Consider the following 27,133-nt stretch of genomic DNA (forward strand, 5'->3'; position numbering starts at 1 on the left):
GTATTAAATATTCATTTGACAGTGGCGGCCCGACGGGCCACTATATATCACAATGTAATGTTGCCACCACTGCTGCTGCTGCTATAGAGAAGATCCAATGATTCAAGATCACCTCGTTTCTCCCCCCCCAAAAAAATGTGAATGGGTATGCAAATGCAAATCAAGGTTTAGCACTTGAAATGAATTGTACACCTCATACAGTACACTGACAATGTCACCATCACCACCACCACCTGCCAAGTATATTCGTTGATTCTCGGGAGGCAACCTCCTAACTCCATTGTTGAGTTGTTAAATCAGTGCTATTTATGTCTGTGTGTTGTTTTGAAAATATTGAACCAATGGAAAGTAGTAAAGTGCTTTGGACAAAACCACTTAACTCCATCGGGCCCTCAAACTGTCTGCTATAACAGCTAACTCCACCACCTCTCCCCCTCTCATGGAAGTCATTGACAATATAGAAAGTCACAACACCATGAACTTTGATGAGGCAGTATTGCTTTGTTTTTAAAAAAAAATAAGGTTTTCTTAATTTCCTATAAAAATGCACATTTTGGAGTTAGGTGGTGTCCTCCCAACAGCAGAGATATTCCCAAAGCAGTGCACAAAGTCTGAATATTGCACTCTCAGACTTAAATAAACAGGATTTTGCAGTCGGTCTCTCTCATCTGCCCCTGTTTCTAACAGAATACTTACCCTACTTTACTAATTCAGTTTGCATGCATATAAACTGAACACTGCCTTGACGGTACACTCTCCGGGCTCAAAGGCACGCCTGACTTGAACATTTTAAATGCAATGTATCCTTAATTTGCAGAAATGAACGACAACAATGTTTTTTTTTAATCTTCTATAGCATTTGGTTGTATTTATCATTGTGTACCTCTGAGAGAGTACAAATGGACCCTTTTGGATCCATTTGGCTACAATTGTACGCTCTCAGAGTTAAATGAACATTGAGTATTTTGCTGTGCACGGGGGCTCCCCAGGCTCCTTCATGTTCGCTGTGTAGATGTGTGGAATACTTCCCAGGACCATTCCCCTGGTGAAACCATTAAGCTTTCAGCGAATAAAGCGGTTAGTGTGACTTTGAAAACACTGCACGTATCCTCATTCGTTACATGATGTGTGAGAAGAAGTATAGTACAAGTATACACACATTGATTCTGCACAAACCCCACATAAAAGCTCTGCCTCTCACACATGAAAGAATGATCTGTCTTTGTCTCCTTCCATCTTTCCCTCTCGGTGTCTCTCTCTCTCTCTCTCTCTTTCTCTCTCTTTCTCACGCACGCACGCACGCACGCACGCACGCACGCACGCACACACGCACGCACGCACGCACGCACGCACACACGCACGCAGGCAACTCATGAGAACCATGGGCACAGCGATACACATTAACATCCCTATGGACAGCTATAGGGGAACATAATTCACATGCAGCATACAACCAGCCATACTCACACACATAAATACAATCACATGATCTGATTTACACTATAGCTCTCTGTGTGTGTGTGTGTGTGTGTGTGTGTGTGTGTGTGTGTGTGTGTGTGTGTGTGTGTGTGTGTGTGTGTGTGTGTGTGTGTGTGTGTGTGTGTGTGTGTGTGTGTGTGTGTGTGTGTGTGTGTGTGTGTGTGTGTGTGTGTGTGTGCGTGCGTGCGGGGGGTGATTCTATAGTGTGAAATCTTACAAGCACGACTAGACCAGGTTAGGAAATGATGTCTATCTCTTTTATACTCACTCACTCACACAGACATGCACACACGTGCGTGTGTGCACAGGGGGTATTAATGCACCAAAGCACCATCCCACTGCACTCTGCCATCAGTCTGGCTTCTCTGCAGCTGTGGAGCTGTTCCGCAGGGAACCTTGAGGTTGAGTTATGACCAATGCAGGCATCAGGCAGCACGAGGAATACACTGGAAATGTGCTGTGGATGCTGAGGCTGCGTAGGAGCCTGCATGGGGGGAGGTTATATACCCCGCAGGGAAAGAAGAATTTAGAAATGTTAAAATGTCCTTTTTATGAGCTAGTCCTATAGTTGTTGCACAAAGAATATTCAGACGATAATTGGCATACGCATAATATATAATTTTGGCTTGCTGCGAGGGAAATTAAATTACTAAGTTGAATAACAAGAAATAAAGAAAGAAACAAACAAACAAACAAACAAATCAAGCTAAGGTCCAGATTGGGCCGAGGATAGAGGAGCTTTTGGGAAACCTAGAGGCTAATTACTGTCCTTCCATAACTTCAGAGGCAGAGAGAGAGTGGCTGCAACTGAGAGCTTATCTTGTGACCACCGCGCTCTGACTTATGGTGCGTTACCCGTTCAAATCATGGAAATAAAGGTAATGGGTCGCACAGTCGCACACAGCCACACACAGCCACACACAGCCACACACACACAGCCACACACAGCCACACACACACAGCCACACACAGCCATGCACACACCAAGACTGCACTTTAGTTTTTATTCTTGCATGATGGATCGAAGACAAACGTTTCGGCTATCCAGCCTTCAACACTGATAAATGGTAAATGGTGCATTTATATAGCGCCTTTATCCAAGGCGCTTTACTTAGATTGTGCATTACATTCACCCATTCACACACACATTCATACACCGATTGCAGCGGAAGCCATGCAAGGTACCAACCAGCACATCGGGAGCAATTTGGGGTTCAGTGTCTTGCCCAAGGACACTTCGACATGTAGACAGGAGGAGCCGGGATTCGAACCGCCGACCCATGGATCATTGGACGACCTGCTCTACCTCTTGAGCCACAGTCGCCCAATGAAGGCTGGATAGCCGGAACGTTTGTTTCGACTATGTATGCACCTCTTGGTACCACGGCACCTCAAAGGCCCTTAAAACAAGGCTCCAGGACTTCCCAAAACAAACTGGTCAGGTTAAAACTTGGCCTCACTCCCCGAACCCACCTCACCCCTGCCCATTTTGACAGACTGGAATGGCTTAGGGTTGACGACAGAGTACAGCATCTTGCAATGGGTCTGGTCCACAAGATTCCACGAAGTCCACACCCACAACACCAGAGGGAGTTCAACAAACCATGTGCAACCCAGATTCGGCACACACAAGGGACTCAATTAATTTCGCTCCTATGCCACCAAAATGTGGAACGCCCTACCAACAGACATGCGAATCCCTTGACTCAAAAACGATCTCAAAGGGCACCTACGGACGGCTGCAATTCGAAACTGGCCCCCGTAAAATCACCACCCACCCTTTTCCCCCTCACTGTATGTGTTTTTTGAGGGCCTTGCAGGTTTAATGTTTGTCCCAATGTTTGTTTTGTAAACGCCATTGACAATGAAGGGAAAATGTACGTCATAATGTGCCTCATTAAGTCATATTGTCTCTTTATTGTTAATGGCATTTCATGTTTGTGTTTGCACCGTTTGTTTTACATCACCATTACATCACCTAATCAACATGAGTTAGACTTTAATATATTAGCGCCCCTCACGTCACACGGGTGTGATTTTTCTTTTCCTTTTTACCTCCTATGATCAATCAATCAATCAATCAACACCATAATGGTGAAGTCAGCCCTTAACGTCAAAGAAAAAAGAAATATGCTTTGTGCCAAAGAAAGGAATAGGAATGGTTGTTTCCTTTTCCATTAGACCGTGTGCCTAAAAAAGACCACCGGTCTGTGTCTCAATCACAGTGTGCCTGTCTGTTTCACTTCGGTTTACCATTCTTCTCCCCTCCCCACTTCGCACTATACGTAGATAGATATCTAGTGCGTGTCCCCCTTCTCTCTCTCTCTCTCTCTCTCTCTCTCTCTCTCTCTCTCTCTCTCTCTCTCTCTCTCTCTCTCTCTCTCTCTCTCTCCCCCCTCAGTATTAACGAGCTGTATGTAGTGTCTGAACATTACAACGCTGAAGGCATGCGCGCGGGACAGGGGGAGGAATGTGGAACAGCGCGCCAGGAGGATGTTGTGATGTTGCCACCACGATTTCCAAAACGCTCACGTTGTAAAATCGGCTTGTTTTTGTTGACGAGGGAGTAGCCTATATAGACTTATAATGAGGGGGGTTTCTTCCATGATGTGGACGAAAATTATTTAACTATTTTTGTTTTTGGTTGTCGGTGGTTGTTGTTGTTGTCCTAGTCCTACAGCGTGAAATAATCGTTCGGGTTTTTTTTTCTTTCTAAATAATCATCGATCGCAACCGGCCGCCAACCTGAAGTTCATCGTTATCATCCTGGCCGCCGGGATGGTGGCCTTCATCGGAGCGGTTATCTGCATCATCGCCGCCGTCCACGGCACCGGCTCCTCCAGCCAGGCTGGCGCGGCGGCGGCGGCGGCACCCCTGCAGCCAGAGGCCGACAACCAGTCGCTGTACACGGACTCCGCGGCGCACAACATCCCGGGTAGGAGCTCCAGTGGCGGCGCACGGCCCGGACCACTGGGCGCTCTCCACGGTTCTGAAACGCCCGAGTCCGAAGCGCCGACCGGCTTCCTCCACGTCGGACTCAGCGGCGGCGGGCTGGACGCGGTGGTCGTCGCCGGCGGCGGGCTCACCGGACACGACCCGCGCGTCAGCCGGCTCATCTGCACGCCGATGCCCGCGGCGGGCGACTGCAACCCGAGAAACTTATTTCAGCATCAGCAACAAGCGGACGAGCCTCCGTCGCACGCGTACGGAGGAGGCGAGGAGGACGCGGCGGGGACGGGCTCCCTCCGCACCGCCGCGGAGGAGCTCCGGCAGACCGTCTCGCAGCAGAAGGACCAGATACTGACCGACCAGCGGACCATCAAGGAGCTGACGGGCAAGCTGACCGAGTGCGAGAGAGGGCTGGACGGTCGCGGCAGCAGCAGCAGCTCGGAGAGACGGCCGGGGACCGCCGCGGGACTCCTCCGGGGACGGGGAGGAGGCAGGGCGAGCTCAGCGAGGAAAACCATAAGCGCGAGAGAGGTGGAGGAAGATGGTGGTGATGGTGTCATGGTGCGGGACAGTCCGGGCTCTGCTGCTGCTGCGCCCGAAGCCCTTCACCTGCTCACCGTCAGGGCTGTGGATGAGCTGGAGCTGGCCATCACTCAGCTGAAAGACCGCATTGAGAAACTAGAGGTATATAACTGAGAACTCTCTCTCTCTCTCTCTCTCTCTCTCTCTCTCTCCTCTCTCAGTTATACTAATTCACTCACTCAACTTATAGGTCTAGCAATATGCAGGATGTTGCCTAACTACTGTATAGTGTTTGACAGCAATTGGTGATGATTGACTGTCTGTAGGCCTACAGTGCCTACTCCTACATAATTTGTATAAACTTGTTTTAGGCTTGAGAGCTATAAAAATCCCACCCATGTGAAGTAAGTGGTGCAACTCTGTGTGGGTGTGTGTGTGTGTGTGGGGGGGGGGGGGGTTCCAGACCAACAGGAACGCACCCAGGGTGCCGGCCCGATTCCGGCGAGCCGCCCCACGTCCGAAACAGGTTGAGAAATGACAGAGTTACCATGTGGGGGTCCCTCTACTGTACCCTCTACTGTACTGTACTGTACTGTACTCTACTGTCACTGTACTGGCACACCTGAAATCACCATATATACAGTTAATATGTGCGTGTGTGTTTGTGTGTGTGTTAGGTTGCGCAAGGTGGTGAAAAACAACCATGCTGTTTTCGTGCTCAGACGCACCCACACACCCACACACCCACCCACACACACACATAGTCACTTAAGGAAGTGGTTGCACCACTTAAAAATGACCGATCTATACCTTTTGGGCACCACTGGCCCTACACCCTGTAGCATGGTTGACACTACAATATCAGCCTCATTTCCACTGTCCGGCTCTATATGACAAAATATGTTGTATTAGTGGCTGGTGATATAGTGATATTGATATATGTGAGTCTTAATGTCCTTCCATCTTTCCCTCTCGGTCTCTCTCTCTTTCTCTCACACACACACACACACACACACACACACACACACACACACACACACACACACACACACACACACACACACACACACACACACACACACACACACACACACACACACACAGGGGAGGGGATGATAGTGTGATGTCACTATATTACTGTTTATTTCATTGGCCTGTTTGACTGTCAAGGGTTCAGCCTCCAGGAAGAAACCCTAAATACAAAGTGAATACACCATTGCACATAAAAACGACTCCAGTCCAGGGTGTCTGATGAAGTACTGTCACCTCATAGACACATGAAAAACTGGAAAAATACAAAAATTGTGGCACTCCCTCTTTAACCTCTGCATATAGAACAATATAACATCCAATAGAGCAAATTAATTTAATTCATTAATGTATAGATTTGAATGTTCACTTGCATTGTAACTTAGTGAGTCCAGGTTGTCAGCACTATACATTACCGCTTCAAGTCCACACCCACAACACCAGAGGGAGTGCAACGAACCATGTACAACCCAGATTCGGCACAAACAAGGGACTAAATTCTTTTCGCTCCTATGCCACCAAAATGTGGAACGCCCTACCAACTGTCATTAAGACATGCGAATCCCTTGACTCCTTCAAAACCGCTCTCAAAGGGCACCTACGGATGGCTGCAATTCGAAACTGGCCCCCGTAAAATCTGAATCCCCCCCCCCCCCGCTTTTCCCCTCACTGTATATATTTCTTTTCCCTTTGTACCTCCTTTATGATGAATTCCTGTTCTGTCTATAGAAGTGTCTATTTGTACGTCTCTAAATGTTTTGATGATTTGAACATGGTGGACCCTATTGGAAACAAGTGTAATGCTTAATTGGGTCGTCCACTCACAGTTAACAGCCTTTGTATTGAGTTTGTGCTTGAAATGTACTGTAATTCTGCAAACTGTTAATAAATTCTTCAATCAATCAAAAACCTCTTGAACCCCATGCAGCATCCCTGTATTCTGGGAGGAATGGCCACCAACAACAGCCGATGTACGATTTTAAGTTCTATAAGCTCATGAGAGACTTGGTGTAGACTGAAAACTGTGTACAGTTGCAACTCAGGTCCATTTTACTAGGCTTTATGTGGTTAATCAGTGCTAGAAGGGTTTTCCCGCTTGGCAGTCCTTTAGTTTCTACTCACGTACAGTATAAGGCCCATCCACGCAGGCTGTCTGGGAATTCGTATGCGTGCGTGGTTTACCAGCGAAAGGCTTTTCAATTTTGAATGAGAACAGGATAATTTATCACAGCCTTGGGTGTAGTATAGGCTAATGGGCCAGACTTGTTTTCATGACGATCAATAGTGGTTATTATTCATAATGGTTGTGTAAGGCTGTGTAGTGTGTGACTGTTGCCCAATCTTTTATCTACAATCTCTATCTACAGTCTCTAACCTTCCCACAAACACGATCTGAGGCATAGAGGGAGGGAGGGACTGACTGACTGACTGACTGACTGACTGACTGACTGACTGACTGACTGACTGACTGACTGACTGACTGACTGACTGACTGACTGACTGAGAAAGACAGACAAAAACAGGGATGGACAGAGAGAAAAATATAGCAAAAATGAGAGAGCAGAGGGAGGGCAAACAGAAAAATAGAAACTAGAAAAAGTGCCCTTCTGGGCACAGGTCTCCACCAGGAGGATAGGACTGTGTGTGTGTGATGTTTGGCAAAATGTTTAGGAGCAATATAAACGTGTGTGTGTGTGTGTGTGTGTGTGTGTGTGTGTGTGTGTGTGTGTGTGTGTGTGTGTGTGTGTGTGTGTGTGTGTGTGTGTGTGTGTGTGTGTGTGTGTGTGTGTGTGTGTGTGAGAGACGTGGCTTGGCCTGTTGTAGCGCCACCATGAGGCTGATTTGAAAACTGTCAAGTGGCATTTCTTCCAAAGCCTAGTGGGAATATACATGCACAGTTTCACCACAATCGGACGCTGCGTTGAGTAGTTGTGGCGATTTGTACAAAACGGGTACAAAGCGGGCTACTCCTGAAAAGTTTAGAAGCCAATCGTAGCCAATGAGGGTGGATTATGAGAAATCAAACAAACCCGTCTTGATCACATGACTATGAAGAGCATGTGTACCGATTTCCATGACATTTGGATAAAATCTGAAGGAGTAATATTAGAAAATGTGTTTTACATAATGTCGGCCTCCTGGTGGCGCTATAAAGAGCAGATGTGAAAAATTCCAGGCAAAGGTTTTTCCTTGGCCTCTAGGGAGTTGGCATACAAAGTTATCCACAGATCCGTGCAGTTAGATGTAAAAACACTTTTCGGCCAGTTATAGCGCCACCATGAGGCTGAGTTGAAAATGTTCATTTGGCATTTCTTCCTCTGCCTAGTGGGAATGTGCGTGCACAATTTCACGGAAATCACACGATGTGTTCATGATTTGCAGCATTTTGTTTGAAACTGAGCACTCCTGCGAATTGGAAGCCAATCTTAGCCAATCAGGATGGAGTCTGAGAAATCTGAAAGACCAGTTTCGTTGAATGGCTCTAGAGAGATGTTTGGACAAAATATGTAGGTGTACTGTCCAAAAACTTGTTTTGCACAAAGCGGCCTCCTGGTGGCGCTATAACAGGCTGTTCTGGAAAATTTTGGGGCAGAGGTTCATCGTTGGCATCCCAGGGAGTGTGAGTGCAAAATTTGGCATCGACCGGGTTAACGGTGCCGGAGATTAGCTGTTCACAGACGGAAGGACGGACGGACGGACACACACACACACACACACACACACACACACACACACACACACACACACACACACACACACAGACGGACGGACGGACGAGTGCAAAACATACTCTCTCCCCATGCCTTCGGCCTGGTGGAGACAAAAAGAGAGACGGGCAGAGAGAGAGAGAGAGAGAGAGAGAGAGAGAGAGAGAGAGAGAGAGAGAGAGAGAGAGAGAGAGAGAGAGAGAGAGAGAGAGAGAGAGAGAGAGAGAGAGAGAGAGAGAGAGAGAGAGAGAGAGAGAGAGAGAGGAGCACTAGACTACAGGAGTAATATCAGAGTAACACGAAATGTTCTGTCTGATCTGGCCAGAAGTCGATGATGTACAACCTCATTTTTACAGCTAGAGAAATGGCATGAATAATGCATGATAGACCTATATTCGTTAAGGGCACAGACTAGCGTGTGCAGTCCCTACCTCCGTCGGATACAGGCCTGGTATAATGTCGGACATGTTGGTATTTTGGCATTTTCGACTATGGCAGGGGTCTTCAACAGGGGGTCCAGGACCCCTGGAGGGTCCTCAGAGTAACTACAAGGGGCCTGCCAAATCTTGTGTGTGATGGGGGGAACATTAGCCGGAAATAGCAGATCTATTTTTGGACAGTTGGTGTGTAGAGAGGGGAAAAGACTAAGAGCAGACCGACTACAGAGCCAACAGTCTAGTAGTTGACTAAACATTGAGGGTTTTAAAGGTTAACTACTGTCTGAACATATTCATTAGCGCCAATCAAACATATTTACCCATTCAGGACGGGAACTCCTTTTGGTGTTTTAAGCATTATGTTATACTTTAGCTATTCTTAAAAAAATATATTGTGAAAATGTGGCGCAAATCTTTGAATATATATTCTTTCAGAGCGAACGTTTTTAACTCAAATCTTTGCTTCTAGTGAGGGCATATTAATACAATCTGGGAATAAATTTCTTACCAAGAATTCATTCAATTTCATCACCAATGTGTTTGTAAGGGTGTCTACTTAACATATCCCACATTGTTTTCTATTCAACCACCCTAGGGGAATTTTTGACAGCTGCTGAAAGTTGTGGTACCATCAACAAAATGTTCTAAATTTCATTATACTTTAAGTAGCATGTGACTAGGGGGTTTTCATGATTCTGAACCCATTCCAAGCATTAGTTTTGCACGAAAAACACTCCTTGGGCTAAATTCGAAAACTGATTTAGGACTAGAAGACATTTGTAGAATCCCAGGTCTAAATAGGTTAATAGAAATTATAACGTTATACAATTATTAAACCTGCCAAAACAATCACGTAAACGTTTAAGTTAGAAAGCTGAGCACATTGTAATGAAAAACACATGCATTTCTTTTCATGTAACCATGGCTAAAAAATGCAGATCTACAAGCTGATGTGACGTGTTAAGAGCTCATAGATCTTAACACGTATTTCTTACTTGCCAAAACAAAGGGTTTTTACCCTAAAAAGAAAAGCTATTGAAAGAAGAAAAATGACAACATACATTGCAGTGAAATAAAAACATGAAGAGAATCAACCATTTTTTAAGCATAATTGTGGAAAGGCCCTTCAACAAAAGCAAGCAATAATATATGAGATTAATGATAGAAACCACAGAGCTCAGACCCACAAAGTGGGCAAGGCGAAAAACTCAAAAGAAAAATACCCATGATGGGGAAAAGCCTTGAGGCTCCTATGTTAAGTGCCGAGTGGGCAATACATGAAATTCAAAACACACTAAGAACAAAACTGTTTGCCCAGTGATATGAATACAAATGTTCCCCGCCCCCCTTCAATCTTTCTGTGTCTGTCCAAATGTTGAGCTAACAGCAGCTGGACAAGGCTTTCAAATCGGTCAATGACAACTATGTAATTTCTTTGAATTCATAATTGTAGAGAATTTCTCCTTCCAAGGCTATGATTCAACTGTTCACATAGGCTACCTATGAAATGTAACGGCACTATCATTTGTATAATCATAAGCAGGAGGCAGTGACCACATGACCTATAATATACTATTATACTGTACTAGTCCTTACCCGTTACCCCCTGAATATATGAACAGCAAATGATGTTCGCCAGATGGGGCAGTAGAGAGTACTCTCTACTGCCCCATCTGGCGGAGTCAGGTTAATATAAGGAAGTGTAGGCTACAGATAGCTCTGGTCCATAGCCTTCTACTGCTTCTACGATTCTGCCCTGCAGTATAAGGCTATGGGACTTTCGGTTTTAAATCTCAAATCGAAATCAGACCAGCCTCTCCTCTTTAGTGGAAATCTCACGAACGTTTGACCTACTCACCAATACAAAGACGGGTTGTGTCAATAGAAAGCCTACTTTCCTTAGTGGACGCACTCTGAGCCCCCCACTATAAACGGTACTTTTTGGCCAAAAAGGGATTTTGTTTCCACCGGAAAAAAAATACTTTTAGTTACTCCAATGCGCCCTCTACCGATATTGCCCAGAGAACTGCCTCATAGAGAATATTTTTCCTCTGGTGAAAAAAATCCATTTCTGGCCAAAAAGTACCGTTTATACGTGTGGTGGGGGGCTCAGAGTGCGTCCACTAAGGAAAGTAGGCTTTCTAATGACACAACCCGCCTTTGTTTTGGTGAGTAGCAAAAACGTTCTTTTAAAATACGCTAAAGAGGAGAGGCTGGTCTGATTTCGATTTGAGATTTAAAACCGAAAGTCCCATAGCCTTATACTGCAGGGCAGAATCGTAGAAGCAGTAGAAGGCTATGGACCAGAGCTAGGATACAGACAGACAGACAGACAGAGTGACAGACATTTTTCGGTGAATTAATAGATAGATGCTTTAGGCTGCAGGCAGGGCAGGATGTTTTTTCTCAATATTGATTTCACTGTTCTGGACTCAATTTATTTTCATTGTTGCAGTACATGACTCATGCCTCCGTCGCTCTCTGTGTGTACACAAAAGACTCGGTCGTGAAGGACACACAATGCGAATGTGGGGCAGCAAAACCCTGACATCGTGCCATCGCAACATTTGATTGACTGGTGAACAGTGGTGATACAAACGTAATTAACACAAGAAAATAATAATAAATGAGATGCAGGAAAACCTGTGGCCCAGACAGGGATAAAGATGCAGAGAGGTAGACAGTGATACGTGTATGATTAGAGTGAGGAAAGAAGACAGTAGATGCCACGGTTTTAATATGCCATTAAACAGAGAAATGGAGTTATAAAAGGGCCTGGTATACACTAGCACATGAAGGACAGGAGTGCTGGTAATAGTCTTCTGGTTATCGCTTGCTGTGTGCCTTTGTCAACTTCAGTGGAACTCATCTCAGTTTCATCCTATTAGTCTAAAAGTAGCAATACGTGGACAAACTTCTGTGGCAGCTGAGGATATAGACCCCATATCACATAAATTGGGAAATGAGCCAAATTGAGTATAGCAAAACTTTACGAAAACTTTTAAGTATGTTGGGAGCGTAACAGTGCGTTTTAACAGCAGGAGAACAATGGCGAGCGACACTTAAATTCCATTGGCTATCGCCCAATCGTCGTCCGGCGATAGTGGGCGATATTTTCGGCCGACGTTCCTCCGCCCACTTTTCGACGATCGCCTGTTCGCCTGCTATCACCAAGGGGCCAGTGAGGCTATTCAACGTTGAAGCACTGGGCCCTAGTGGTAGGAGGAGGGACTACAGGCGGACCCGTGGATTCATGACTGGGAAACCCCGTGCAGCTGGGCTTTAACATTGAGCGCTCGGTTGCACTTCCGCATTTGACCACCAAAATTTGGTGGTCAAATGCGGAAGTAGACGTTCTGAGACGGTACTTCCGGCAGTCTTCCGGGTGCTTCAAAACGCCACTGAGCAACTTCCACTGACATGAATAGCTGGGGGGGGGGGGGGCGGAGCTTCGCGCCAGTTCAGTCTCTATCCTTTTATATACTCTATGGCTATATCCAGCTATCGCCAGTATAGTCGCCGGGTCCCATTGACAAATAATGCACTTCCGGAAAATTCCTCTGGCTGTCGCCCGTTGTTAAAACGTACTGTAAGTGATGGGAAGTAGAGTCACATGATGAGTACTGGAAACACTGCTTGTGTGCATTTCTGTCATGAACTATCATGGTGTATTATGGCAGGGGTTCTCAACCCGTGGGTCGCGACCCCTCGGGGGGTCGCCAAATTATTTTAGGGGGTCCCCAAATTATTTTCAAAAAAAAAAAAAAAAAAGATTTTTTTTAAAATTTCTTTTTCACGATTTTTCAAAAATAGCAGACCTACAAGCTCGTAGCGCGCCACTCGGTGGCGCGCTATGAGCTTGTAGATCTGCTATTTTTAAATAGCTAAATTATAACAATGCTTAAAACACCAAAGGGGTTCCCGCCCAAATGGTTTAAGGTTATTGTAGCAGTCAATTTATATTGGGGGTCGGGAGGGGGCGGGGCGGGGGTCCCGAGACATTGCCAAAGCATTTCCGGGGGTCCCCGGCCAAAAACGTTGAGAACCCCTGTATTATGGTGTACCTTTATTTTGTAGTATCTCTTGGTTTCCTCTGTTGTTATTGTTACCTGTGTTGTCTCACCTCCCTGTGATTACCAGTTTTCTCCATCTGTGTCCTGTTAAAGTCTCCCAGCCTATCCCTATGTTGATTGTCAGCTGTTTTCACCTGTGCATGGATACCTGTGTCTACTTAAACCCTCAGCTCCTGCTTTTGTTCCCTGCTGATTATAGATGTTATGCAGTGTTTTCTGCATTTGGCCTGTTCTGCACTAGACTAGACTAGACTAGACTAGACTACTCTGCATTTTGGATCCTACAGTTGGGTGCCACCGATATTGTCCCTTATCATTTGACCCATTTAGGCCTGACCTCAAAATTTAAAAAAAATACTTCTAAATCCTCCAGTTTTCTGAAATAAATATTTTCACGATTTTTCAAAAAATAGCAGACCTACAAGTTTGTAGCGCGCCACTCGGTGGCGCGCTATGAGCTTGTAGATCTGCTATTTTTCAATAGCTAAATTATAACATAATGTTTAAAACACCAAACTGTCCTTTTGCGCAGATCACGCAAACCTCAGCAAAAAGAAAAAGACAATATCGATGTCCTCCAACTGCATGTAGTCGCACTGTGAAAAGTTCACTCACAGACAATATTTGATGCTAACATTCATTGGAGTATACTCTTCTCAAATTCCTACCATATCCTCCTTTTAGCTGCGAGCACACAGCTAGTACTGTGTAAGTCACTATCAGTCGGTCGGTTTGTCGGTCCAAACATTTCTTTCAAGTGAGAGCTGGTCACAGTTTTTTTCTTTTTCCACATTTTTTGCTTGTTCTATTTCTCATACAGTAGGCAGAGATTAAAATAGGGTGCATTTTGCATCCCAATTGCAGTTTATAGTTAAGGGACGCAATAAAACAACGACCTCTGCATCCACGGAAGGATGCACTACTGTACTACTGTACTGTTTTTTTATTCTAGTTTATTTAGCTAGCTTTAGTTATAATAATCATTTCTTCTTCTGTTTTCTACATGAATATAACCATATCAAATTAAATAGTATACCACACGGCTCCCGATGTGGGTCATAATAGTATTCTGCGGACTCTCTATACCCCAGTAGGCTATGCTTTCCTCTGTGATTATGTATTTCTGTTATATAACACAATATGCTACAGGATGTAAAGCATCACATGCGCTTTTAACAATCTTGCAGACTCCGATTCCTCTACATTTTGTCCCCTGTGGCTGGGCTGTTTTTACAGCGAGCCAGATTACACGAGCAGAGCAACAGCAATTTGTTGCTGTGATTGAGAGTGCTCTCCTGGCACCCATGCCGGGACTCTCAATTATTTGTTTCCCGATGCATAATTGATTTAACTTAATTGAAAATACAACCTATCGAGATTAGATTTAGCTTATCTTAATAGGGAAGTGTTCATTTACCAGTTCTCAAATTAAAGGACCACTTCACCACTTTTCAACATCTCTTCATATAATTGGTTCTCACTAATGTTCATGATAAAACACCACCATTTTTTCCTACTCAGTCTGTGTCTCATAGGAGGGCTTTGGGCAGTTCGGACACCCGTCCACCAGTGACATCATCCTTAGGCAGATTTTTTTTAAAACAAGATTTGTTTTAAAATATATGTGGTCCTTTAAGCCCCAAACTAAACTGAGTGAGTTTATAAAGTGGTGCCAGTATATGGCTTTCATGCCATTTTCAGCCATATATACAGTACTGTAATTATGTTGTGTGATGAATACACAATTGATAATGAAGCTCTTTGCGGTTGAGGCTCTAGAAGTAATGTTAAACCATGAGGCACTCCAATGGATTATTAATAGCACTAATAACACTTTTGAGAAATGTCACTCAACAAATAAAATGATGTCCTGTATATCAAATTACATTAGCTACAGTATGACTCCCCATGGAAAGGAATGAGTGAATCACTCCCATGAAAAATATATAATAATAATAATAATAATAATAATAATAATAATAATAATAATAATAATAATAATAATAATAATAATAATATACAGTCATTTATTTTATTATGAATATATATTGAATCACCTGCCAAACCAAATTTAATCATGGCCTAAGGTGATACCCCACGATTTACAGTAAGTGTCCATTCTGAGCGATCGTTAAATAAGCATAGCATTTTATTATGAATATATATTTAATCACCTGCTAAACCAAATTTAATCATGGCCTAAGGTGTACCGTGATACCCCACGATTTACAGTAAGTGTCCATTCTGAGCGATCGTTAAATAAGCATAGCTGGGAATCCTTTTGAGTGTTCAAATACATTTGTACCTGCCTACTTAGATTTTGCAAGCATGCTGCAACAACTACTATATGCAATAAATTGAGTCATTTGCCTTAAATAGATAAATTATGATCCCTATCATGTGGATATAAAGCAATGGATTTGGTAGAAATGATAAAAAACAGTCCAACAACTAGAAAAAGTGCCCTTCTGGGCACAGGTCTCCACTAGGAGGATAGGAGTGTGTGTGATGTTTGGCAAAATGTTTAGGAGTGATATAAACATGTTTGTTTGTTTTTTGCCACTATTTTCTTCATTTTGTTGAGGAAATGCAGAGCCAGATCACTCATAGCATCTCTGAGGATAGAATTCCGGATGAGCAGGACATGTGCAGCATTTTGTACAAAATGGGCCACTCCTGAAAACTTTGGAAGGCAATCTTAGCCAATCAGTGTAGAATCTGAGAAATCAAACAGACTCGTCTTGATCACATATAGCGTGTCATGTCGTCCTCAGCCTAGTGGAAATGTGCGTGTATAATTTCACGGAAATTGCACACTGTGTTTGTGATTTGTGGCATTTTGTTCGAAACGGACCAATCATGTTAGCTTTGGAAGCGAATCTTAGCCAATCAGGAAGGAAGATGGGAAATGGTGCAGATCCGTGTTGATCACATGACTATGGAGATAGTGTATACCGAATTGTGTGATGTATGGATAAAATGTGTACGAGTAATGTACAGAAATGTGTTTTGCCTAAATTGGCCTCATGGTGGCGCTATAACAGGCCGTTGAGGAATATTTGGGGCAGAGGTTCATCGTTGGCATCCAGGGAGTGTGTGTGCAAAGTTTGGCATGGATCGGGCCAACGGTGCTGGAGATTAGCTGGTAACAGACAAACGGAAGGAAGGAAGGACGGACGCACACACACACGGACGGAGTGCAAAACATACTCTCTCCCCATGCCTTCGGCCTGGTGGAGACAATTATTGGATGACTGTGCTCGAAACCCCCCAAAAGTGTGACATGGCATTTCACACTCTGCTAAAGCTAAATATAGAGAAGCTGAAAAGGTACATGACACGACTCACACCAGTAAATGTCACTGCAAGTGATATTTTCCCTTTCATTATTAAAAAAACACCGTGTCCATGCTTTTGTCTGTTTCTGTGTGCTGCAGTTGGATATTGGCCCATTTCAACTCAACCTTACGGATGCCAATTATGCCTCCATATTGCCCGGGGGAGGAGGAGGGCAACCTGACATCCCGGAGGAGCGTTCGGTGGAACCTGTCGAGGGCGGAGGGCCCTGGACGTTGGAAGACTTGGAGGGGGAGCTGCAGAAAAAAGTGCAGCTGCTGGAGAAAGAGAGAAACGGTCTGAGGCTGGAGACGCAGAGACACAGAAACGACATTGACCAGGGCATCGATAAACTGCACCAACGCATTGCAGGCCTGGAAGACGGTAAGGAGGAGGAAATAATGGGATGGATGGATGGATTGGATGGAGACATACATACTGTACTGTTACTGTACAGGGGATTAAGAGAAACATAATGTGTAGTAAAATGTTGAAAATGGGTGGTTTTCCCCTTTAAGCATTATGTTATACTTTAAGTATTGAAAACAAGCTTGTAGATCTGCTATTTTTGAAAAATAGTGAAAATGTGGTGCAAGTCTTTGAATGTATATTCTTTCAGAGCGAACGTTTTCTTTTTTTTGGGGGGGGGGGGGGGGGGGGGATTGCGGCAGTATTGAGTTCACCAGTTCCCTCCTCCTGCCTGCATCTGGGATCTCTCAAGCAGAAACGATGAACCCGGAAGCGGGACAAACACCGGGAAGCAGCGGCACAAACATTTGATATCTCCATAATAATTTCGAGTTGTAGTCTTGTTAGGTTGTGTTTACATGTGCGCTGTGGCAGCGCTTCAATATAGTCATACGTCTCGCGTTGATCCCGCCTCATACAGCCGCATATCGCTCCGGACAGAATTGGACCGGAGTACATCATCTCTGCCTGAGAGTTCCCAGACTCTCCCTGCTGGCAGAATGCAAATGTTGTCCAGCAGGGGGAGTGGTTTCACCAGGCTAGGGGGGGGGGGGGGGGGGGGGGTCACTGGAACAACATATTTTCAGATGGGGGTCGGCGGCCAATTACATTCAATGTTGGTGGTGTGTGTTGTGTATGTGGGGCGGGGTGTCTGTCAGTGGAGCTAAAAACACGGATTGAAACTACTATTGAAAATGGAGGACCCTGATGTAAACAAGTCTTAGTCCTTTCTAGTTTCATCCTCATAGCAGTTTTTGTATTGACTTTCGTGTGAAATGTACCCATTCTACATACAGTAGCTACTGTGAATAAAATGTTCAATCAATCAAGCAATCAATCAATCAATCAATCAGTCACCAAAATCCGTACCGTTCATCCACGAGGAGCATGAATGTGTACAGAAACCTTCACGGTGAAGTGGGAAGTGGTGCCAGGTATACAGACATAAGTACGCCCAGACGTACTGTAATGCTACAGATGGATGGGCCATGTGGGTGTGCGCCGTGCCCACATGGTACTGTAATGCTACAGATGGATGGGCCATGTGGGTGTGCGCCGTGCCCACATGGTACTGTATACAGACGTACTGTAATGCTACAGATGGAGGGGCCATGTGGGTGTGCGCCGTGCCCACATGGTACTGTATACAGACGTACTGTAATGCTACAGATGGATGGCCCATGTGGGTGTGCGCCGTGCCCACATGGTACTGTATACAGAGTTACAGACGTACTGTAATGCTACAGATGGATGGGCCATGTGGGTGTGCGCCGTGCCCACATGGTACTGTATACAGACGTACTGTAATGCTACAGATGGAGGGGCCATGTGGGTGTGCGCCGTGCCCACATGGTACTGTATACAGACGTACTGTAATGCTACAGATGGATGGGCCATGTGGGTGTGCGCCGTGCCCACATGGTACTGTATACAGACGTACTGTAATGCTACAGATGGAGGGGCCATGTGGGTGTGCGCCGTGCCCACATGGTACTGTATACAGACGTACTGTAATGCTACAGATGGATGGCCCATGTGGGTGTGCGCCCAGACGTACTGTAATGCTACAGATGGAGGGGCCATGTGGGTGTGCGCCGTGCCCACATGGTACTGTATACAGACGTACTGTAATGCTACAGATGGATGGGCCATGTGGGTGTGCGCCCAGACGTACTGTAATGCTACAGATGGAGGGGCCATGTGGGTGTGCGCCGTGCCCACATGGTACTGTATACAGACGTACTGTAATGCTACAGATGGAGGGGCCATGTGGGTGTGCGCCGTGCCCACATGGTACTGTATACAGACGTACTGTAATGCTACAGATGGAGGGGCCATGTGGGTGTGCGCCGTGCCCACATGGTACTGTATACAGACGTACTGTAATGCTACAGATGGAGGGGCCATGTGGGTGTGCGCCGTGCCCACATGGTACTGTATACAGACGTACTGTAATGCTACAGATGGAGGGGCCATGTGGGTGTGCGCCGTGCCCACATGGTACTGTATACAGACGTACTGTAATGCTACAGATGGAGGGGCCATGTGGGTGTGCGCCGTGCCCACATGGTACTGTAATGCTACAGATGGATGGGCCATGTGGGTGTGCGCCGTGCCCACATGGTACTGTAATGCTCCAGATGGAGGGGCCATGTGGGTGTGCGCCCAGACGTACTGTAATGCTACAGATGGGTGGGCCATGTGGGTGTGCGCCGTGCCCACATGGTACTGTATACCAACAGCTGCAGTTTTACACACAAAGCAGGTGCATGGCAGCTCTACAACTCCCTCTGTTATTGGCGTTCTTTAGACCGCCAGGCTGTTTCTAATTGTACTGATCCTTATTATCCATGCGAAGCCAAGTGGTTGCATATAATGATTAATAACTTATACTTATGGAAAGAAAGGAAGATGAGAAAGACTATGAAATGCAGTTTGGCCAGATTAAAAAAAAACACTGAGCATAATATATCAAGGCATAATAGATGTGAAGGAATTAACGCGAGCATAAAAAAAAGAAGGCGGGAAGTCTATTTGATCACTTTCCATAATTGTCTGTATATTTTGTGTACATCAGAAAATAGTTTCCACTTTCCACTCACTCACTCTCCCCCTTGAAATATTTGGGTCTCACAGATCGATCAGAGATATTAGCTTCTCTCTCTCTCTCTCTCTCTCTCTCTCTCTCTCTCTCTCTCTCTCTCTCTCTCTCTCTCTCTCTCTCTCTCTCTCTCTCTCTCTCTATCTATCTACAAAGTAACTAGTAACTCAAGTTTTCAAATAATTGTAGTGGCGTAAAAGTGCAATAAATTGGGAATTGGAAATACTCAAGTAAAGTACAAATACCTCAAAATTATACTTAAGTACGGTACGTAAATGTTCTTAGTTATACTTTACACCGCTGCTTTCCTTGGGTGTCTCACAGCAGGGCGTCCCGCCTTCCCTGAGGGCTACAGGCTCTCCTTCCTGTCGAGAACCAACTACATGTATGCCGTGCTGAAGCACCCCGTCCCTGAGTTGCGGGCGCTCACCGTATGCATGTGGCTGCGCCCGGCGGAGGGCGGCATCGGAACCCCCGTGTCCTACGCCGTCCCAGCACAACCCAACGAGCTGGTGTTGCTGCAGGGCCTGCATACGCCGGTGGAGCTGCTCGTCAACGACAAGGTAAATGCCAGTTATATCCCAGCTACTAATTGACGGCGCTGCTCCATGGGCGGGGCCACAGGTTCATGGGCGCTGCTCCATGGACGGGGCCACAGGTTCATGTCTCACAGCACGCGCACGCTCAAATGACTCCACATTTTACACCACAGTACTCTGGCTAGGTTATAGGCGTATCATCCCACCCTCTACGTCTTCACATACTGTACAGTTAATATAAAACACTTTTATTCGGGCACATTACAGACACCTCCTTGGCCTTAATGGCTAAGGAGGTGGCTGGAATGTGCACGAATAAAAGTGTTTTATATTAACTTACCCCGAGGAACGCACATGTGGGCTGGTTAAAAAAAAGTCCCCCTCACCACCTTGGAAGCTACAGAAACGTAGACCGGACCCCCGGAAATGACTGTATCTATATTACTCTGCTTTCACTGAAGCTGAGAGCCATGGGCGGCTGTGGCTCAGGAGGTAGAGCAGGTCGTCCAATGATCCATGGGTCGGCGGTTCGAATCCCGGCTCCTCCTGTCTACATGTCGAAGTGTCCTTGGGCAAGACACTGAACCCCAAATTGCTCCCGATGTGCTGGTTGGTACCTTGCATGGCTTCCGCTGCAATCGGTGTATGAATGGGTGTGTGAATGGGTGAATGTAATGCACAATCTATGTAAAGCGCCTTGGAGAAAGGCGCTATATAAATGCACCATTTACCATTTACCATTTACCATGCACATTCTTCATTTATCGTATCATTGCGTCATAGGAATAGGATCTTGTGTCTTCTAAGGAAATCACTTCAGGGCAAATTGAAACTCATTAGTTATTTATAATATATTCAAAAGTAAATACTGTAAATTCGAGCAAGAGCCTTGACACTTTTGGTCAGGGGGTGAGATCATTCATTCTTAATTGTTTGTTACCCCGTTTGTACCCGTTTGTGAAAGACGAAGAGCGAGTTGCATGTTGAGTAACAGTACATTGTTTTGCACAAGACGTAGCTACTGCAGCAAAGCGTTGCTCATATAAATGACAATAATACAGTAAATTAGATTAGAAAGCAAGATGATTGTGGTTAGGCTCAGGAGGGACATTTCACTGTATTAACGCATTTTGGCCTGACGTCGAAATAAAAAAAAGAAGTCTTCTGAAAGAATATATTCAAAGATTTGTGCCGCATTTTCACGATTTTTCAAAAATAGCAGACCTACAAGCTCGTAGCGCGCCACTCGGTGGCGCGCTATGAGCTTGTAGATCTGCTATTTTTCAATAGCTAAAGTATAACATAATGCTTAGTTAAAACACCAAAAGGGGTTCCCGCCCAAAATGGGTTAATATCACAATAAATCAGAACAGCATGTTTCATGACAACACATATGATATTTAGTGGCATTTCTAAATGGCAACATATCTGCATTTTATATTAGCATGGTGGCTTTAGGCAAAGTGCAATGATCTAATTATGATAATTCATGCTGAATGGGAGAGCTCCAGTGTCCTTGGAGGTACAGCAGAATATCTTTGAGACATTAAGATATAAAATATGATGCTGGGTCTCCCGGAAGACTTTCATAAAAAAATAAAGTATGATTCATTGAAGTGAAAAGCCCTGGCCTTGAAGCCCAGGGAATTCCTAAATGGGGCTTGTGAAATGTGCAACTATGCAATCCTTGGACCGGTTCGGTTCTGTATTCATATCAGCAGCCTGCTGCTGCTGCATGTTGTTGATGATGATAACGGTGGCAACACAGTAAAATCCACAGCAAAACTCGTTACAACTGGATAAATGAACACTGAAGATGCTGTGAAGAATCGAAAACAAACAAATCACGTACGTGTGAAGTGAGGGGCGCACTTATCATCATACATCATCATACATCACATTCCCCGCTCAGCCAATGAAATCATCACTATACGGTACACACAGACACACAAAGCAAATTCTGCAATGTCATCATTCAACCACCACTGCAAAAACTCACAAATGGAGAAACAATTAATTTAACCTTTTAGTTGTTTTCTTTTGTGTGTGTTTTGCACAATACCTTACCCTGAAGAAGGCATATTGTTTGCTGAAACGTTGGTCTTTCAATAAAATGTTTTTTTGCATCGTGACTACGAGTTGTGCCACCTCTACTTCCTTTACAAATACGTGTTTTGCACAATATGCATTTTTTTCTTGTGATGTTCATTGAATATCAATGTATTTGTAGTGAAGTATAATTATAAAAACAACGGGGTCAAATAACAACGGGGCTTCCATGTGGATATTAGACTTAATCATTGGGCAGTATTATGCGTGTCTTAAGTACCAGGTCTTATTACTTAACTTAAGACCTGGAGGCGTGATCAATGCCATTTGGCTATTCTGAGTGGCCAAACAGCATTGACCACGCCTCCAGGTCTTAAATGAAGTCATAAGACCTGGTACTTAAGACACGCATGATACTGCCCAATGCCCATGTGTCCAGTCCAGACCAATCATTTCCAATGTGACTAAACCGTTGCAGCACGTTGCAGAGAACGGTCACAGCAGTCAGAGTTCTGTTGCAGGTTGGCCCAGCTCATTCAACTGGTCCAATCGCAAAGAAAAAGTTGCAAAAGATTTCTGATCAAACATGTTGCTCACACTATTCTGCCATTATATCATTCTCTCTCTCTCTCTCTCTCTCTCTCTCTCTCTCTCTCTCTCTCTCGCAAACTGGAGAAAGGAAAGGAGAGCATATTTATACAAAAGTTGGCTCTACCCTCTTAATACATTTAGACCTGAGTTAAAAACATTCACTTTGAAAGAATATATATTAAAAGATTTGTGCCTCCAAAAAAGCCTTAACAAAAAAGTGGCTTACAAATGTTATACCAACTATGAATGAATGGATTGATTTAATCTATAGTATATTTATTATGGAGAGAATTACATTCAGCTTCAGAGGTCAGGTTGAAGTCTTCACAGATAACTGGTTTAGATGGATTACTCATGTTTCTACCATAAGACCTGATTTTGTATAAATTCAGTTAAACCTGTTTAATCTGTATATGCACCTGTTTGAGGTACTTATGTATTATGAATGATCATCAATAGAGAAGAGGGCAGATATCTCCCCTTGTGTGTATTGTACGTATATTGTCTTGTTTTGTTTTCGGTTGTATGTATTGTCAATAAATTGTCAGTCGTTTCGTTTTCATGTATGTTTGATTAAAATTCAATAAAACGTAAATTGAAAAAAAAAAAAAGAAAAAGATTTGTGCCACATTTTAACGATTTTTCAAAAATAGCAGACCTACAAGCTCGTAGCGCGCCACTCGGTGGCGCGCTACGAGCTTGTAGATCTGCTATTTTTCAATAGCTAAATTACAACATAATGTTTAAAACACCAAAAGGGGTTCCCACCCAAAATGGGTTAATACTAGACGGATGGGCCCCCGACAGCTGAAATAGTTGGACTTACTTGACTTGAACCGCTGTCCTTCTGTCCTTCTGTCCCACTAGGTGGCGCAGTTGCCGCTGAACCTTTCCCGGGGCAGCTGGCAGCACATCTGTGTGTCCTGGAGCCATAAGGGCGGAGCCTGGCAGGCCTACCAGGGGGGCAAGCTGAGGGGAGAGGGTTCCAACCTGGCGACGGGGCACCATGTGAGGCCCGGAGGAGTGCTCATCCTGGGGCAGGAGCAGGTGACTGGATGAACCAATACAACACAACGACAACACTCGGCCCATATTATACCTATTGAGAAAGAGCTATTGCGACGTAATACAAGAAAAAGAAACGTGATTTATATTCTCAACATGCTGTCCTGGACAAACAGGACCTGGACAAATGAGAGGACCTTAACTTAACTTAAGTCTTTAGTTCAATCAATCAATCAATCAATCAGTACAACAGCAAAGTTAACAAAGATAATATTCAAAGAAGACGGGGCTTGCACTTGAAAATGTCGCTAGGAGACATTTTAATAATAATAATAATAATAATAATAGCTCAAATTTATATAGTGCTTTTCTAAATACCCAAAGCGCTTTACATATAGGAATAATATAATAACCCATAATAGGAACACTAGGAACAGACTTTATTAAGAAAAAAACTAAGCAAAACATAACAGATACAACAACAGTACAGGGTTAAAAAGATAAAAGGATAAACGAGGGAAGGGGGGACATCCTATCCAGACCTCAGCTGGGGAAAGCTATCCTGAAGAGGTGGGTTTTGAGTGAGGTTTTGAATGAGAGGAGAGAGGGAGCAGCTCTGCTGCTAATTTCAGTTATGGTGTTGAAGGCGTGAACTGCAGCCCTGCCTGCCCACTGGCCCAATCTTTTGTGTCCCATTTCCTAAAGGGTCCAGATGGTTACAAAAACCGAAGACATTATAATACATCTCTTCTACACAGGAAACCTACTTTTACACATTCCCCATTTAATGTTCTCCTGTATTTTTCCCTTCACTTCAACTCCAGGATTCTCCGGGCGGTGGCTTTGACTCGTCCCAGGCACTGGTCGGGGAGCTGTCCCAGGTGGCTCTTTGGGACCGGGTCTTGACTCCCAGCCAGGTGGCCAGCCTGGCACGCTGTGGCCGGGTCACACATGGCAGCGTGGCCCCCTGGACGGAGAAGGCTGTGGAGGTCCACGGTGGAGCCACCAAAGAGCCCGGAGAGCCATGCAGTAAACACAGCAGGAGCTCTCAGTGAAAGGCAAGGCGGAATTTGGAAATAACAGAAATTATGGAGAGGAGGGGGGGGTGGTACGGTACAGTACAGCACATGGGTAGCCATTTTTTAAGTCTACCTTCTATACCTTAAGGCAGTGTTCCCACCCCGCGGTCCTTGAGGGGGTTCCCTTGCAAGATGTGTTAACACTTAGGCCGCTATCATTTATTGAAAAATTAGGATCTAATTCACGCCAGCATTTTTTTAATTTGAGCTCTTATTTTGAAAAGCCGCCATTTCCGGTCCATGAGCAGTAGTCATAACCTAGGAAGCTACACAGAGCGGACAGGCCTTGTTTACCATCTGAAGCCAGACCGGAGCTCTGCAGAGCTCCAGATCGTCATATCTGTGCCGTCAAAGAAACGCTGTTTTGACCAAAATGCCATCTGGGACAAGGAATAGGAGATACAGGCGATTGAAAGAAATGGATAGAATGGATTATTATGGCGACGACGATCTAAGATGGGCGATCCAGTGCTGTGCTAACAACACAGCTAGCTAACCGGCTAACGTGAGTAGCATTATGGCTCGAGCAATCGAACGCGCCATAAAAGCGCAATTGCCGAAGGCCGTCGGCAATGGCGTTAAGCGTCAGTATCAAAATTAGGCTTCAATTGACTTTAATCGTCGGCAATGGCGCTGAAAGTATTAATATAGCATCAAATTCAACCGATTTACAGGTTCACAACGTGTCATGATGTGCTTGTAGAACTGACCTTGCAGAAGTGCTATTCTCAACAACAGCAAAAAGGTTTGGAAAAACGAGCACAAAAATCTTGTATGGGGTCCCAGGAACAACATATTCTCAGATGGGGGTCCTTGACATGAAAAAGGAGGATTCTCCAATCAATTCAATGTCATAGCAGCGACAGAGAAAGAATTGTGACACAAATCTAAATCTAAAAATGGCTACATCTGTGTATTGATGTTCAGGATAGAGCTGTTTTTAAGGGCTGCATGTGAAATGAATGAAAGTTTGAGGAAGTGGAACAATAAAAAAGAAGATGACAACAGAGGAACGAGAATTATGTGTATGGTCTAGTCACCTTTGTGGAGTTAACACTACATTTATTTGTTCATCTTTGCATGATATACACACATGCTGTATCTCTTCATCAGGGTTCGATTTGCTGGGTGGATGGGGAAGAATTCCATGCCTTTTATCATCAGTGGAAATATGTTTAATGGGCTGCGTCTGGTCACATGCATTTGCTTTTGGGAAATGTAGACTGTCTGATATGTTTGATGTTTATGTTTGACAATATCACAATACAATTTAATTAGAAAGTTACCAAATTAACCTAACACCAGGGCTCCACCGGGCGCGTCAGCGTCGCGTCAGCGTCGCGTCTCCGTCACCGTCAGGGAATGTTCCCTTTTTAATCAATGAAGGGTGGCTCCACTGCCCGCGTTGCGTTGCGTTGACGGAGACGCGACGCGTGCATTAAAATTGAACCGGTGCGTTTTTTGACGCACGCGACGGAGACGCAACGCGTCCGGTGGAGCCCTGGCGTAACCGTCCCTGTTTTGGGCAAATTTGTCAAAATTGTCCAAGTAAAAACTTTGAAAAACAGCAGATACACAAGCTCACAACGCAAAGAAGCATTATACAGTAGAAGCATTATACAGTAGTGCTTAAGAAAATATCCCCACCCACCTCCTCTGTTTTTTGTTTTTTATTTTATTCTACTTTTCATGTCTTGCCACTTGTCACAGAGAGGTGTACTCACAGCTCCAGAGAGCCTAGTGTGGAATGGATACTGTGGACATACCTCTGCTTTCTACTTGCAACTGCCTTAGGCCTCGACTATTGTGGGACTGAGGAGGAGGTGCCGAACAGATGCCTATTGGAGGACAGACATTTATTTTGTCTCGGTAGTACATTAGGTCAAGAAAGACAACTATTTTCATAAATGATTTGGTATATTCTTCCATTTGACAACCAAACATTATGGCTGCAAAAATTACAAAGCTTCAAAAGCATTCCATGTATGCATGTATATAATAGCATTCCGTGTATACAGTATGCTATTGTAATTTATACGATGTTTGTACCATGCCCTCTTCATATGCCCATCTTTTTTGTGTAACTCATAGAACATATCGAAAGTGCTGCCATCTTACATTACCATAATGTATTCTCAAAAATACACTACAGTACAGTTCTCTCTTTGGTAACTTTGGGTGGTAATGTTCAGCTGTTGTGTAAGGTTTCTGATGTTTATCGTAAATTGTTCCGTTTTAAGACATTAAAGACAGCCCCCCTCCTCTTC

At 44.6% G+C, this 27,133-nt stretch overlaps 1 protein-coding gene across 1 annotated transcript; it reads left to right on the forward strand.

The window, feature by feature from the left end:
* Window positions 1-4,257: 4,257 nt before the first annotated feature.
* LOC306936881 (neuronal pentraxin-2-like) lies at window positions 4,258-24,976 on the forward strand (the record flags this gene model as incomplete). Its single annotated transcript, XM_079520532.1, has 5 exons — window positions 4,258-5,112; window positions 16,635-16,917; window positions 19,928-20,166; window positions 23,650-23,829; window positions 24,612-24,976. 5 exons carry the CDS (start codon window positions 4,258-4,260, stop codon window positions 24,840-24,842), a joined length of 1,788 nt encoding a protein of 595 aa, XP_079376658.1. The 3' UTR covers window positions 24,843-24,976.
* Window positions 24,977-27,133: the final 2,157 nt, after the last annotated feature.

The sequence above is a fragment of the Electrona antarctica genome (genome assembly GCF_951216825.1).
Source record: "Electrona antarctica genome assembly, chromosome: 14".
In the NCBI taxonomy this organism is placed as follows: domain Eukaryota; kingdom Metazoa; phylum Chordata; class Actinopteri; order Myctophiformes; family Myctophidae; genus Electrona; species Electrona antarctica.